The 17,287-nt window shown below is 33.5% G+C and overlaps 1 protein-coding gene across 2 annotated transcripts in view; it reads left to right on the top strand.

Annotated features, from left to right (window-relative positions):
- LOC128245946 (uncharacterized) overlaps positions 1–17,287 on the top strand; it is a 110,723-nt gene that overhangs the window by 53,444 nt on the left and 39,992 nt on the right. Inside the window, exons 36-50 of one of the 2 annotated variants that reach the window (XM_052964168.1) lie at positions 474–725; positions 3,004–3,237; positions 6,031–6,158; positions 6,560–6,753; positions 7,131–7,267; positions 8,006–8,254; positions 8,383–8,505; positions 9,118–9,261; positions 9,640–9,808; positions 11,756–12,013; positions 12,259–12,458; positions 13,555–13,719; positions 13,926–14,018; positions 14,304–14,507; positions 16,673–16,919. In XM_052964168.1, the coding sequence (XP_052820128.1) occupies positions 474–725; positions 3,004–3,237; positions 6,031–6,158; positions 6,560–6,753; positions 7,131–7,267; positions 8,006–8,254; positions 8,383–8,505; positions 9,118–9,261; positions 9,640–9,808; positions 11,756–12,013; positions 12,259–12,458; positions 13,555–13,719; positions 13,926–14,018; positions 14,304–14,507; positions 16,673–16,919 (2,797 nt within the window). The remainder of the gene's footprint in view (positions 1–473; positions 726–3,003; positions 3,238–6,030; positions 6,159–6,559; positions 6,754–7,130; positions 7,268–8,005; positions 8,255–8,382; positions 8,506–9,117; positions 9,262–9,639; positions 9,809–11,755; positions 12,014–12,258; positions 12,459–13,554; positions 13,720–13,925; positions 14,019–14,303; positions 14,508–16,672; positions 16,920–17,287) is intronic. The other variant, XM_052964175.1, reaches the window with a different exon arrangement.

Consider the following 17,287-nt stretch of genomic DNA (forward strand, 5'->3'; position numbering starts at 1 on the left):
GCGAAGTTCTATTCAAAAATTAATCTGAATCTCAACCTGAAAAACATGAAAACTTTAGTAAAATTATATCAAAACTTAAAAAGAACATGGGTCTAAAGTCAGAAAAACAGGTAGGGTGCTAAGGGAAAATAATTCAATTTCTCTTGGTCTGTAAAGAGTATCAATGCTATAAATTTGACAGAACACGTTCATTATTTGAAGCAAGTGTATGGCTTCAACAACTGTAAAGTTTAGAACTAAGTGATGTACGACATGACAGGTGTTTAGGCAAGGACTAGTTTTTTGTTTTCTAAAACAAATAAGTGATTGAAGTAGTCAAATCATTTTCTTATCATTCATTAAGCTATTGGTAATAATGATAAATTGTATATCTTACTCGATTGATTCAACAGCAAAACTAGAAACTTGCAATATCACCTACAATAATCAGATTTTAGAGAAGCATTCAAACATTGATTTTTATTTTATTTTAGTGTTCATCTGTGATATGCAAGACACAGCTGGGAAAAGTCTGGGCGACCCTGAGGCTAATGCTATAGGTGGTGTGAGGATTGTGCAATCTATTCAGGAATGTAAAAACTTATGTCAGTATGAACCTGATTGCGGCCATGCTATATATCAGGAATTTGCAGCCAGTAAAGCATGCCTTCTGTACAATCGAGGCACAATAAATGAAACAGATAACGCAGCTTCAACTCTTATCAAGAAGGACTGCAGCATTGAAGGTAATTTCCCCCTGTCGATAAATTGAAATTGTTTTCTTAGCTCAGTTCACTTCCACTTTTTCGCATTCATTGTAAAATTAAAATTTACTGGCAAATAAGAACAAAGGCAACTTAAAAACCGTGTTACTTATTATAATGTGATGCCGCCATAAATCTCAAATAACATAAAATCCAATTTACTCTATTTGCAACCACAAGTTGTCAGATGGCAATTGGCTGTTTTCATCAGGATTGACCATGCCCTGGGAGTATTAGTTTTTAAAACATTGTACACTTATTTTGCCCCCGACCCTATGTCAGGATATATATGTATACTGTTTTAAATTGTATATAACATTTTAGTCGTAAAGTTTGGATATTAACATCAGTTATATCTCCTCTTCTAATTGGGTGATATTCACAATTTATCTTTTAAATTATTGCAACCGAACAGTCTTTAACGGACCTTCAAAGTAAATAATGTCAGCAATGTTGGACTATAAGATTAACATAAGGTAGAACGGGACAATGTACTTGTTTTCGAAAACTGGTATACACATAATGCAGAATATGCTTTAATAGGAACTGTCTCACTATTGAGACGTCTTCAAAATTCATAAGGTTATATAAAAATTAGTTCTCAATTTTGTCAATTATATGTAAACTGTCATGAATTTCATCAACATATAGGTCTTAAAAAAAGTAGTAATTACATTTGCTTTTGTTTTCTTACGTAACGTTGAATTCATCCATGAGCGTCGCTTTAACCGTTGAAACTCCTATACAAAGATATTTTATATTTAATTTCTAATACACTATATACATTTTTTTACCAATCGATTGGTTTTAGAAATAAATAGGTTACCGACTTCGTTTTCATAAAACTAACTTACACCTTTACCTTTTAATGAGTTTTTTTACCATTCAGTATGTGTACGCGCTTGGTTAAGCTAAGGTATTGTTTATACTAACTTAATTTAATTCCTCACCTTTAAATTGCAAAATTTAATTCCAGTAATACTAATCGTTTGCCTATTTTTTCAGGCTATAATTTTCCGGAAGAAAGTTGGTGCAAATTATGAACTAAATATAATCAGATTTTTATTTTATTTTAAACTCTTAATGATACTTTCAAGCATACCAGTTATCTATTTACGTAATAGTCATTTTACCCTTTACCCGATTATTTTCATTATATACACTAGCGCGAAACGAGAGTTGTATAATTTCAATCCCGAGGGTAACGATTGTAGTAACTGTGAGCGTTTAATAAATAGTGCGTGTAAGTGCGTATGGTAGTAGTTTATCTGCTTACTTCAAAATAAGAACTTTACCTTAGATGAGAATTACTAGATGAACGACAAAAACGAAGCTAATGGTACAATAATAATTATAATATGTTAATAAAATCATCATCATCATCATCATCATCATCAACATCATCATCGTCGCCGTCATCGTTATCGTCATCATCCTAAACATCATCATCATCATCATCATCTACCTACAATTAATGCATCATGTTGCTAAATGCATATTTGAGATGCACCCCTTCCGCATGCGTACCGAATCATTTTAATGGTTTACCTAAATCCTTCGTAGCAAATAGTATTTTATACTCTTTCGAAGCATATATACCAAATGATAACAGGATTTGTGTGCCTTCGTTCTGCGTATCGTCATCTTGTTTACACACTCCTTTCTTAATACCACAAACTAATGCGATCGAAAACGTATGGCGGTGAAGGCTCATACTATGGCTCATAATTATTGTAAGTAAATATTTCCTATGTAGATTAAATTGTCGCTTCCGCCATACATATAAACATTAACACTTTGCACACATCAATTATAATAGCATATGATCAGTTTCTACGTCGAATGAAATATACTTTTTTTTCTCATCACAGCCATGTTATACCGACATTTTGAGAAAAAGCAGCGTTTAGTCGATACAGTTTAAAAATGCGGTCACACTGTACATGTTTTACATATGAGAATATTCCTCATTTCTGATCTTCTATGTGACTATCTGTATCATATAAATCAAATCGCTGTGAATCGAAACTCGCCTTCCGCTTAGGGGAAGCTAAAATGATGAAGCGCAAAAACAAACTCGGTAACGTGTATATTGATTCATACTAATAAGTTTGTAAAAATATTTAAACGAGTTTCCGTGGTAAAACCAAAAATTAAATGTAACAGGAGTCGACTGTTTTAAACAAAAAAAAAACAACTTAATACATACGTTAGTAGTAAAATTTGGATAATTTGAAAATTTGCTTGTTTATTATTTTAGGAATTCATTATGACTGTAATAGAAATGCAAACCCCTGCGATAAAATTACTTGTGACAACAACGGGACCTGCTCGGATAACGGCTATGTAGCTACCTGCCTATGTGCCGCGGGCTTCTTGGGTTCTCGATGTCAGTACAGTGTAGACGATTGTGTTAATAACAATTGCCAGAATGGTGCTGTATGTGAAGATGGCTATCTTGGTTTTACATGTGAATGTCTTGCGGGATATGAAGGTAAGAAAGTCAGTTCAACCATATTACGTAATGGTTTAATGTCCTCATACATATATTTGCATGTAAAAGGGACTCGCTTCTGTTTTAGACCAACATTTACTTTTCCTGTTCATGTAGCTGAAAACCCTTAATTTTTTTTTAACTCTTTGATACCGACTTTGCAGTTAAAATACAATTTAAGTGTACAAATAAAATCAGGTTCATGCTTGTTAAGGTAGCACACCCCTAATGAAAACCTCTACTTGAAACGCTTCAATTTTAATGTTTTAGCCTATGTTGTTAAGCACAGGACTACACATCTTTGGAGAGTTTCAAGGAAGTGATTAGAATCCAGCCTCAAGCACAAATATTTTCCTCTTCTTTGTTTTCATAAGCTTACATTTTTTTTACAAAAGTTAATATTGTATTTTCATTAAAAAAGTATTTTAATACATTTTTACACATAAACACTAGCTTCTGTGAAGATTTTATAACTTGCAGGCACGGCTAAAATAGGTGGTTGGGAATTACAAACTGTTTTTTTTTAATGAGACGGTAAAACATTTTTATTTTTTGGCATAATATTTACAAAAGATTAAAGATCATTAAGGATTAAATAAAGATAATTAAGGATTAAAATTCGACATGTTGCATTATATTGGGGTGTGGTATGCAATGGCGCATTTCAAAATGCTGGTGGAGTCCTTCGGATTTGTCGAATTTAAATACTTATATTTACATTTATTTAAATCTACATTTCTTCAAAAATTAGATTATTCAAGAGCATTTTCTCTTTTTTCTTTCTCTCGTTGTTCTCTACGGTGGGTGGGTAAATTAGAACAGCTATCGTAACCTAATTTTATACAAAAAATGAATGCGCAGATAAAATAGTTCCTTATTTATATGTTTATTTTCTATATTTTCAAAGTCAAGTATATAATAAATACGTATTATAACTGTATTACAACTAGAAATATACAAAATGAGTTATGAAAAATTAACATAACAAGAAAACAACAAGAATATCGCCACCTACAAAGTTCTCATTATATCACTAGTTTTCAAATTGGAGAGAAATTCCAGTCAATTTACTTGTTGAGCGTTATTTTGAAGAATCAGTTGGTGTATGAATCATGTTGGAATACGGTGTTGGACAAATCAGCAAGTGCATTGTGATTTCTTTGGAAGTAAACATTTAATGAGGATGAAACGTCTCTATGGAAACGGCAGTGGATGGGGTAACGTGAACTTTCGCGGAATGAAAGCCAGAGGACGCGAAAAGACTTAGTGTGGAACTGAGCTCTTTCTTCTGGAAGTTGCTGGGTGCACTACAATATGTCATTGTTTCATTTCCTCGATTTCATGTTTTGTCAGATGCTTTATTTTTACCAAATGTCAATTCCAAATTCCGAAACAAGTCGTCATCATTGTAATTTAATATTTCTACAACTGTTCCATCCATCATGAAATCATCTACATTAAAATCAATTAAATTATCGTTGCTTATTTTGTTTTGACTGCTTTACTGCAGATTACAGTTTTGCATGTTGCCAGTAATTTTACTACGATTTCATTGAAAAAAATAGTTCCGTAGTAAATATGCCCCGCCCATTAGTATTATTGCGCCCAATGACAGGACAGAAGTATCGAACACACGCACGCGATTTCGATGGGAAATGCCATTGCACTTTATACAGAAATAATATGAAATTGATAAACAACAACCATCGTTAAGAAATGAAGTGTTGATGTAAATATTTTTTTTAATAAAGAACAGATCAGGAGTATTTCTAGAACTTGTTATTTTTCCTTTTAAACGTCGATGTTCCAATTTTACGCGGTCAAAAAAGTATGTTGAAATTGAAATATAATATATCATTCAGTACAGTATGATTATTATTGTAAGTGATGTGATCAAAAATATATTATTTCTGAAAGCAAATATATTTCTTGTGACTCTGATACCAAATTATAACCAAAATGTTGAAAAAAAATGAAATGAAGGATTGTTCTTGTCTCTCAGGTGATGTCGTTTTTATCGAAAATTCTGATATGGGGGTTGGGAAATTCAAATTTGAATTTGAAGGTAAAAATCTTTTAAATTTAGTTTTTGAATCCAGGAAATGATACACATTAAGAAATTATCTAGCTGATCATAGTTTGAAATGGTGCCCATAAGGGTTGTGCTACCTTAAGTCTAACGAATAAGAAAACCGATACTTAAGCCACTCGGCCTCAGGGACTTATACATATTAAGCTGGATATGTGGAACCTCATTAAAACCTTGATTGCACTACGTGACAATGCAATCAACTTGTGCTGAATGCTTTAGCAACGGTCTTAGAAATCGTGGATTTCAATGAGAATATTTGAGTATATATCATCATTTTTTGGAGGGTTATACAAGTCAGTATCTTAGATTTTACACTCCTAATGATTTGACACACTTTATTTCGTATTTAAAAAAATATCCGTAAAAAGTGCAATTTACACGCCATGAGCACTTCTCTTTAAAGTAAAATTACTTTATTGTTGGAAACAGCGAAGTGAAAACATGTAAATTGACGATATGTTTGAGTGTGGGTTGTTTATTTAATATTTGTAAATTTATGTTATCGTCTCAATATATATAATGACGGTATGTTTTATACGTTCAGTCAAAATATTTTAATAATTGTTGGTTTATATATCATAACAAATCAATTTTAAGTTGTATTTAAAAGATGACGAAGTCGAGAGGGTTACTGTTGAAATGTGTTATTAAAAAGTCAAAGTGTTAAACCAATATAAATACTGTGCAGTTTAATTCAACAGGAAACCAGTGCGAGACAAATACTGATGACTGTCCTGGACTTTGTAACTCTACACAGGGAACATGTCAGGACCTCGTTAACGGCTACGATTGTGTCTGTGAAGCTGGATATCAGGGTAGCAATTGCGAGGTGAGTTTAAATGGCGGGGAAATATCGCGGGGTTTAGAGGTCATAACACGGTTATTAATTAGATAAACACTGATAACTATCAGTCAATAATATCAATATTTTGTTACTTAACTGGTTTGCAATATCGATTCATTGAGCACGACCACTCATGAATTTCAAATAGCTATTAGCGGTACAATCACTCAATGATCGAACGAAAAGCACTTTAGGTTTTTGTCTATTGAAAAAGTATATTAAACATTTGTAATAACGGTAGTGTCTGTAAGGACTTGGTCTTAAATGTGCCTTTACCAGGATTTTGGTGTATTTTTTAACTAATGACTTGTCACTGTAGCTTGTAGCTTTCATTATTTTGTTTCACAAACTTGCGATTCTAGAATGCATTTGTTTTGAAATTTAAGCTGGAAATAGACGAATGCCTCTCATATCCGTGTACACATGGAGCTGATTGTGAAGATATGGTCAATGACTACTCCTGTATGTGTGAAGAGGGCTGGACAGGCAAGAACTGCGACACGGAAATAGATCATTGTAAATCACGGACCTGTCAAAATAGCGGACAATGCTTCAATCTACCGGAGTCATCATTTTGCAGGTGACTTTGTATCTTAGTTTTATTTAAGTATTAGGGATTTATAAGGCATTTTACATTTCGATTTGCAACTATTCTTTCATTCTAATCCAGGGAACTCGCCTTATTTTTTCTCTCATTTAATGCAAAGCCTTTACACAGTTGATAAAATCAAAATGAGAAAGTTGATAGCTTGATTCCAGTCCTTTTTCATGTTAAGTATTATTTTCAAGGTGATTTTTTTTCCTTATGGATAATAGCATACTTATGATGAAATAAAGGTTATATCATTTGTTGCATTTTCCGGTAAACAGGTTATGCCCTCGGACTTCCCTTGAGCAAGATGCTTTGTTCAAATTAAGCGCCAAATGTAATTTTAGCGTTATTGTTGTTCTTTGCAGATGCGAAGGCGGTGCACTTGGGGAGAACTGTGAGAACGCAACATTAGTATGTGATGTCATGAGCGGAACTGACGTCTGTCAGAATAGGGGTCTGTGCACAAACAAACCAGGAACGGCCTCGTGCGAATGTCCTCCAGGTAGTTAGAATATAGTGATCATGTGGTCCAGGTTTCATTAAAGGGTCTTTGTAGTAGCTGACAAAATCTTAAATCTGTATGGACAGTTTAGAAAGCATCTACTACTACTACTACTACTACTACTACTACTACTAAATTGTCTTAGTTGCCACAATTATCACAATAAGGGGCCACAATTTCAATTGTTTCGGTTTCTGATTGGGCGTTAAAAAACATGCATACCAATGTATGTTGTACGTCGTCTACAAAGCATGACAGACTCAAACGGTGACGTCGTACACGTCGTTGTCATTCTTTGACGCTTCACGTTCGTTTCCATTTAATAACTTTTGAAAGAGTTTGTGTATGATTGGTCATTGTCAAAGTCTTCAGATCATGTCGGGGTCTGAAGGTTAAAGGTCAAGGTCATGATAGCCTTTCCTAGAAACTATAAATGCAATACGGAGAGGCGTTACATTCGATTTGCGGAATTCTTGTTTTTATCGTGGAAACTGTTTAATTATTATTTTGCTATCAATGAATGCATGAAGGTTTAATGGGAATGTGTTTTGTGGTACTTGTTTTGTTTTGTAAAAAAAAATTCATGAAACAAAAATTAAAGTTTTAAAAATGCTAACAAAAACAACCCTAGTATAACTTGACCCTTTTCTGTATGCAGTCAATGTTTAACACATTACAAATTATTGACATCTCTTTAACATTATAACTTTATGCGTAATACTTGATTTCCTTTTATAGATTACGATGTGAGGCGGTGCTATTTTGACGAAGGAAGTGAAGGAAGATCTGGAGGTCAACAGACTACAAGTGAACCGTTAGAAGTAGATGACCTTGAAGCATGTAAAACCAGATGCTTAGATAATCCAAAATGCGACGATATGGTGTATGTGACAATATTCTCATATTGTTATTTGTATGAGCGGGAGAAGTTTGTGTCTACACCAGATGAATCTACAAGAGTCCATTATCGAAGAATTTGTCCCACAGGTATGAATCATGATTCTATGGTAAAAGAGAAAACTGGACAATAAATGTTAATTAACGTAATATGTTTTAACTGCACTTTATGTCGAGAATAAAGTGAAATATTATATAATAAATATTTTTAACTACAGATTATACAGGAGACTCGTGCGAACAAGTAAAGGATTGGTGCTCCGACGAAAATAACCCCTGTGAGAACGGAGGAGAATGTACGCCAAAGGGACCCGTTGGATATACGTGCATGTGTAAGCCAGGTAAGTAGTCAAAGACAGGTGTATGGTATAACACAACCATAAAACATACAAGAAGGTGAAGTCCTGATGCTCAGGATGGTGTATTTCCGGATTGGTAGCTAATCAGAGTCATGCTGTAATAGCTCATAGTCTTACACACAATACAGTAAAAATAAATGCCAGAAGTGCTTCTAGTGTGGTGAGACTGCTAAACGGGGGTTTCATCTGCAATTATGATAAGCTTTGGGCACTGCATGGATTCTTTAGATATATTCTCAGTAAAAATATACTAATTAAGTATTTATTAATGAGAATTTACTTCGTGCTCTACAATTGCGCTGGCATGTGTTTAAGTATCCATCGATGCGCACGAGCAAAGAAAGGTCTAGCTAAGAAGCCTATAAACTAAGCTAAATACTAGGATAATATAATGTCTGCATGACAACCTAATTCCAAAGCTTAATTCGTATTGGTTTTAAGTAATGAATTATCATCCAATCCATTATATTTTATGGACAAAAAGATAAGTGAAAAGAAAATAATACTTCGATGTGGCAATGTTACAATATAGTGGGATGAAAAAAGTAAGTTTTCATTTTGTATTGTATACGTATGCTGTTTTATTAATCCCAGGGTACAGCGGTGTTACGTGCAACATTGACGCTGATCCTTGTAGTACAACCCCATGTGCGGGCGTAGCAAAATGCCAGTCTACGGTAACGGAGCATATCTGTCAGTGTGAACAGGGTAAAATATTCACCGGAAGCCAGTGCAGAGGTATGCATTACATACATTTAGTTTTTTTTATAACCATTCAACTTATATAAACGTTATATTTGTCAATCTTGTATGCATGATATAACGCGAGAGTGTAACCTTGTGCTGATGGAAAAAAAACTAGATAAATCGTAAGATAATCCTGCCTTATGACTACAAACAAATGTTACATGCGCCAAGGCTCTAAATCGAACTAAACGACTCGGGGTGAAAATCGAATGAGTTTACCATACTTATTCATGAATGTCTAGTCAAAACTTGGGTTAGTATGATTTTATTTACTAAGTTATATATATATGGACAATTTAAGATACACTTAAGGTGTTGTAATTAATTTATACTTTCATAAATATTATAATATTTTCCTGAATATTGCAGATGATCCCACAAGACCAGTCATTTTAGTTAACAATTTATTTGGTGTACTTGACGCGCCAACCCTACAAACACCATTCCGTTGGACCACCCAAACGATTTCTATAATGTTTATGATCAGAGTGCATGCTAGTCCTGACAATGAATTGGCGAGTTTGTTGAATATTTACGTGTAAGTAAAATATTTACCACAAAGAAAGTATCATTATGCTATCCTTATGAAGAATATAGTGCGTCCGTATGTAAGTCATTCATTCCTTCCATCCGTCGCACCATTGTCTGGAGAAAACCTTAAAAACTACTGATTGGATTTGAATAAAACTTGAAACATAGACAGATGAAAATTTGCAAAAATGAGGAGCGCAAAAACTTGAATACTTCTCTATTGCTGAAGTATCTCCTTCTGGTTTGTCAGTGAAACATGAAGCATATATACAGGGCAATAAATATGCACGGATGCAGTGCATAAGATTCATAATCATACTTGGTGATAACCTCCGTGTTCATGTTCACAGTATGCATTAATACATAATATGTTTTCCGGGACAAACTTAAAAAGTTATTTGATTAAAACTTATTTATAAAGTCATAGCAATAAGAGAAAATGTATATTGAAAGAGCGTTTAAAGTTTCATTTTTAATTATTATATACCGATTTCTGACATTAGACTTACCAGTACATGGATATATATTATTGTAGAAGAACACTGGTCATAAGGTCAATAACAACGTCAGTTTGTTTACAGGTATTGATTTCAAACTTCAAAATTCATTTTAATGAGAAGTGCAGGGGGATAGGAGTTCTTTGGTACGATATTTATCATAACCCGTTGCTCGTTTTTATTTCATGTTATTTGTCTAAAGCTTATACTTGGGTTTTCCCTCTGCATTTGCATAAAATACATAAGAGTCTTCTGTTATTGTTTTGGTGAAGATATGGCACACTCTTTTCATTATATGTCAAATGTTTGGTCGCATGCAGATAATCTAATGCGCATATCACATCAACATAACATAAAGGATCACAAATCTATATTACATAAAGCAAACTTGCAGATCGAAAATTCAACCAATTTATCTTTAGAGCAACGTCACTTTTAGTGGTCAAAGGTCAAAATTTATGTCTGCTCTAACTCTTTTCTACCGTAAAAAGGATTTCCAATAACTTCAAAATGTTTACCATATAAGGTTTATGGGCAGAGTGCACGTTCCACTCACTTCACTTCGAGATAAGGGTCAAACTTAGGGATCCACGCTGAATTAGTAGTCATCAGCTCATTTTTAGAATAAATTTCAAATATGTTGGCACGTTCGCTCATCACATCAAAACAATTGATTGGTTCTATTTCCACCATCAATTGATTTCCACGTGTGTTACCAAAATAATTTTCCAATTAAAAATTCTCTTCAAAATCTTATGTGCGTGCAGCTATTCCACATATGGACGATATCAAAAACAAATTCACACAAATCCTCTTGACATTGAACTAAAGCGTCGATAATTGTGCTTCTGCCAACCCTGGTGCTCTTTCAAAATTGTTCAAAGACAAGAATTCCATGCGGAACTCTGGTTACCATAGCAACCGAAAGGAACAACTGGTATATACCTTAGTTCTAGTTAAGCGCCTGGGTTCAACACCGGCTCCATCCAGGGGTCACGTATTTTTTTCATACTGATATAAGAAAACATTTGTCTTCGTCTTCTTGCCTGAAACCGCTAGGGCACAACCATTGATATTTTGTATGTAACTTCATATCGTTGTCCTCACCATATTCATTAATACTTTGCACATAGGGACAAATCTGGCCTCGCACTGGGAGTCACAAGTTTCCTATAGACCTAAATAGGGACAACTTTGAAAAGAGTATTATATTCTAAGATGTCTGAGAAGAATCAATCGAAGCTCTGTGATAGCCTTCGCCTCAGCATCATCATAGGCGCTAATAGATTAACCTTGGCCATAACATGAAATAGTTCAAATATTAGTGATGAAACCAAATGCACATGTATTAAGTACTTGAACTTTGCCTTTGATAATTAAGTTATGCCTTTTCGACTATAAGTAGAAATGCATTATTTCAAGAACGTTATATAATGTTGTTCTGTTAATATTTTCAGGCAAAATTCATTAAATCCAAACTACCAGGATTATATGTACTGGATATCCGTTAGTCGCAGAGGAATTGGGGTTAAAACGAACATGTCTCCTTGGTTGGGTGTCACGTTTAACGAAGATTTTGGAAGTGAACTCGGGGATGGGAGCTGGCATCATTTGGGTATTGCAATAAATGAGAATGGTATGCTGTCGGCCACTTTAGATGCTATCACGATAGACGATGCTGTTGAAGTTGTATCCCCTCCGGCGGGGGAAAAGAAGTATGTTTTATAGTATACTTTATTTCAGATTATGAACAGTATATAAAGTAAGTAATGTTCTATATTTTTAGGAAGACCCAATCTTTTTTGATATTTTGCCTCCATTTGTAGATTTTAAAGATATTAAATAGGGTAGTTTTAATGACTACTTTAAAGGAATGTTGATATATTATTGTAATAAAAGCTAGTTCATTCGTATCTGAATATCAAGTCGTAATACAATGTTTTCTACTTGTTACTTTAAGCGTGCAGATATCTCTTGGCTATTTGAATCTAGCCGAATATCAGGATGTATCTGTATGGAACGTAACTTTAACGAGCCGCGATTTCGCACTAGCGTCTTATGGCACTCAACCATCTGTTAATCCTATACAAGGATGGTGGAACTATGACCCTAAGACCTCAGGGATGCGTCTGACAAAACGGTTGCTGCATAATCTTCTAGGTAAAAAAAAGACAATGCAAACAAATGAAATGTTTAGACATTTGTTAGCTTTCTTGCCTTAAAGGCAATTAGTATGATGTTAAAAATGGAAAAGTTGCATCATTAATTCCATTCACTGTTTTACATTTAAAGCCTGGTAATATTTTCTTTTCAGGAATTTAACCAAGAGAGCAAATGCAATCGATTGTTTGATTTTTAAATAATGACTAGTCATTTCATTAAGTCTAGTGTGATTATAATTATGAAACGCGTGCATCTAACAACAAAAACAATAATAGTAATATCTTCATTAATATTTTTTTTTATTCTCCTTGGCAAAAAAAAGGAATATCGTAAGAGGTTTGTTTTATTTGATAATGCCAAATTACTCCCTTGAACGTATGAAACGTTTTAGCAAACAATTAGATGAATGACTGTAAAAGTCTAGGTTATCAAAATAAGAATATAACACAAAGGTTTCCAAAACAATGACACTGCTTGAGATGTTTGAGATATTCGTGCGTACTTGTGATGTGACTATTTCAATCTCTAATGTTCATCATTATGGCATTACTATGAGTGTTGTCATGTAAGTACTCCAAACCGGATAATACGATGGGCATCATTACTTACTGTTTGCAAAGGATTTTGCATTTTGAGAGTGTTAAACATTTAATAGTGGCCGTGTAATCTCCCTTCATGATTGATTTATGTTTCTGGAACATTTAAAGACTGCTTGTTATTGGATTATAAGTAGATGTCACATTAAACAAGAGTGGTTATGAACTGTAAGACTACGGTGAAATTTAAATTATACATTTGGTGTGTGGAACAGTACATGACTCACAATCAAAAGCAGCCACTGATGAACTATCACTTCAAACTTGATATCATAGTTGTTTTTAAATGTTACGTCTGACTGCTCTCGAACTTGTCATTGATTCTTTAAACTGCAATGTAATTGTTGTATGTTTGACTTTTGACAATCATCTCCAATTAAGTTTTAAAAGGTACATTCCTTTAAAGTTAAAATGACCAATTTCCCAATCATTTTAATATACTCCCGTGGGTTGGTACTGATCAAAACTCGTTAACAAATCTGGTTTGATTGTTTTAGAAGATCCGAATATAAACTTCCCGCAGATGAACTGTGATGGTTTTGAAAACATAATGCATGTGTCTGCTGAAAGAGTTGTAGACAGGGATACATTTGTCGGCAAGATTGAGGAGGTCAAAGAAAATACCAATGGAACTCTTACTTTCAAACACTCCCTTCCACCAAGTAAGTCGTCCTCCAGAGCCTGAGTGTGTAGTAATGCCTTATTCTTTTTTTCATCGAATAGTCAAGCTAAAATTTTGTTGCAAAATTGATCGAAATAATGTGCTTTCTTTACAAAACCTTTGGGCAATTATTTCTGTGACATGTGAAATATATTGTATTGTTGTATTCCATTTACTTGATACTAAACTGAAATACTATTTTTAAAGGTCTGACATGGGGATTCTATGAAACAGTTATTGTCGGTATGAATAGTAACACCCTCAACTACGGAGAATGCAGAGTGCAGCTTGTGGTAAAATGTAAGCTAAACCATTTATCGTTGGGTTAAATGTATTTTTACATCAGTACCGTTATGATACAAATACAATACAGATCTACTAGATGAAATTGATAACGCGTATGAAGTGTTTCTTATAATGTGTACTATTGCATTATTATTTCTTGCTAAACCAGCTATTTTTACTAATCATTCTGTTTGAAACTATATAATTTTAAGAAGTCTGTCCTTTAGGGATTTTTAGGCAGTAAGATATAATGAAAAGCTTGACGAGCTCATAATTTTGTAATAAAATTGTTTTTCAAAGACAACGACGAATGTCCAGCAGCTCGATCAGACAACGCCCAGATAGAAGTATGTCCTTCAGGTGCAGACGCCGTGTGTGATCTCGCGTGTTTAGAACCAAATAAAGCACTATTTGCACCTGTTCCTGAATATATATCTTGTGGCACGCTTGGCGTATGGGATACAAGAAAACCGTATGATGATCTCGTCCTTCCGGGATGTACAAGTAGGGCATACTTTTGTGTTACTTTTTTTTTTATAAAAAAACGTTTTTGTGAAATGTGGTTGTTTTTAATTGTATAATTTGAACAATATGCATTTAACAATTCCTTTTCCTTTTTTGTGCAAGTGTTCTTAAGGGCATTTCACAATGCAAAAGCTGGTTTTAAGGTTCAATATTTAGCCAGCATAATACGCCCGTCCTTTGAAACATCTGTAGGTGTAAAAAGGATTTCAGAAAAATTCCCGAAAGAAGATTTTATCAGGTTTTGCCCCTAAAAATCAATTCCATTTGAGGAAAAGCCATTCAACAAAATGAATATGTTTATATATTCAAGATGACTTGCTTATCAATGTAGTTTGTGGTGATTGCTTCTATTTAAAAGTTTTTTTTCTTTTTCTTTTTATTAAAATTACTTTACTATTTTGAACTGAACATCTTTCTTTTTTGAAAATACATCATCAAGAATGTTGATTAGGTAATCTTGAGTATTTTCAAACAAAAACGTTTTTAAATGGTTCACTTAGATTTTGGGAACAAATCTGAAATAATTTATTTTCGTTAACGTTTCTCAACTCATTATTTCACTTAAACCTACTACAAAGCATGTATGCTTAACTCTTATTATTTTCATCACAAGTAAATGAAAACACGCTTTCAAAATATTTTAATTCGTTTTTATTCACTTAAAATGATTACAGACTTTCTTAATATTTATAATATATATATATATATATATATATATATATATATATATATATATATATATATATATATATATATATATATATATATAACAGACAACAACATGAAATATGCAGTTTTGAGTCCTAGAGCCATGGAAACGTTAAGTACAGACTTCAAGTGGAAAACCTACAAATTCTCATTCCATTGTCAAGTTTACTCTGGTTGAGGATTTATGATGACATTTGCTGATTCTAAAAACTTGCAACTCAGATTTAGTTTTGTTAACTGAATAGAATAAAGATTCCATTCGTTGAACAATAATCAATATAAATAATTGTACAATTTCGAATAGTTATAAAGTTCAGTAACTTTCATCATTAAAACTCACTGAAAAAGAATGTCACAATAAAAAAAAAATGCAGAATATTTCCACTTCACTATGAACTTGCCACTTGAGACTGTGGCCATCGGAGTTTTAGATTCATGCTCAGAATAGTGGACTCTTTAATGTTGCAAACTATTGTTAATTGATGATGATGATGATAAATGATGCTCAGAATAGTGGACTTTTTAATGTTGCAAAATATCGTTAATTGATCATGATGATGATAAATGATGTTTGACTGATTGTAGAAAAAGGATACTTGTTACAGTTGCACCAATTGTTCTTATAATTGCTCGTTTAAGAACGTCTTTACAACAAAATTAAAATATGTAGTTCTGAGTCTTGGGGGCATAATTACGAACAGTCTGAAGTCCAAGTTCAGACTCAAGGGGCAAAACTATATATTTATTTCATTAAATCTTTCTAGTTGAGTATCAATGATGCACTTTGCTGTATTTTATTGCCTGTTGAAACTGACTATCCCCGTTTAAAATAAAACAAATGGAATAAAAATGATTTTCTTATACAATAAAAGTGTTTTTCTGAGTCAGAATGGTTTTCTGTTTCAACAAGATCTTTATATATTTTACAAAACCTTTGAACTCGGGCCTGCGATTGTTCAAAGTCATGGGCCTAGGGTCATAAACTCAGATTCAAGACGTTAGTTGATATGGGACCGAAAGCCCTTATGCACTAACGCCATGAGTCAGAGTTTGAGTCTCATACTCAGAAATGTAAATTCTAATTAGTTACAATGTTCTATTAAAAGACTAACGCTTAGATGTGTACACAATTGTAGAATAAGATATTTCTTGTAGAAACACACACAGATAAGGGCTCTCGTTTAGGTTTTTGACAATAAAAAAAACTTTTAGTAAAATTGATTTTTGAGTTCTTTTGGACCGTATTTACTAATATCTTGAGAATGGATTTTAAAGACCTAATCGATATCACTATAGTTCCTTTGACAAAAATCTAAATTTGGTGTACGGTTAACATTAAGCAATATCATAAGATAATGAAAATATCCAATTTTCACAATACAAAAAGTTATGTCAATATAACAAGATGTTTGATGATTATTGTTTATTGATTTCAGTCAAAGGAGACCCAATGTATGCAGTCACAAGCATGATGAAATTTAAACCAGTGATACCTTGTGGAAATTTAGACATACTCACTAAAGTTACTGTTAGATTGAACGATGTGTTAAGCAACGATGTAAATGGTAAAAAATGGACGGGACTTTGCACCGGTGCCATGTGTGATAACCTTGCAATCACAAAAGCAGCCTGTATCGGCAATACAGAAATGTTTGAAGTTGTTTTCACTCTTACATATGCAAGGTGAGTAAAGTGTTAGATTATAAGTATCTTCCATGGCCGCTCGTGTAAGATAGGTTCATTCCGACCCGAGCGTAGGGTGTTATGCGGAAACGAGGTTTACCGAGTTTCCGCAAAACACCCTGCGCGAGGGTCGGGATGAACCTATCTTACACGAGCGGCTATGGTAGATGCTTTTTCTCCCACCTCAGTTAAACAAAATTAAGTAAAAATGTATTTTATGCTGGAACTCTTTTTTGCATAGTGAAAATAATTTCGTATGGATATACGATAGCATATGGTTGTCATGGATATACGCGCAGTGATCCAGTTAATGTTAATAGTCAAATCTGTCTTTTTAAATAGTTCTAAGGAGAATGAAGCATTATTTC

The sequence above is a fragment of the Mya arenaria genome, chromosome 2 (genome assembly GCF_026914265.1).
Source record: "Mya arenaria isolate MELC-2E11 chromosome 2, ASM2691426v1".
Lineage (NCBI taxonomy): Eukaryota > Metazoa > Mollusca > Bivalvia > Myida > Myidae > Mya > Mya arenaria.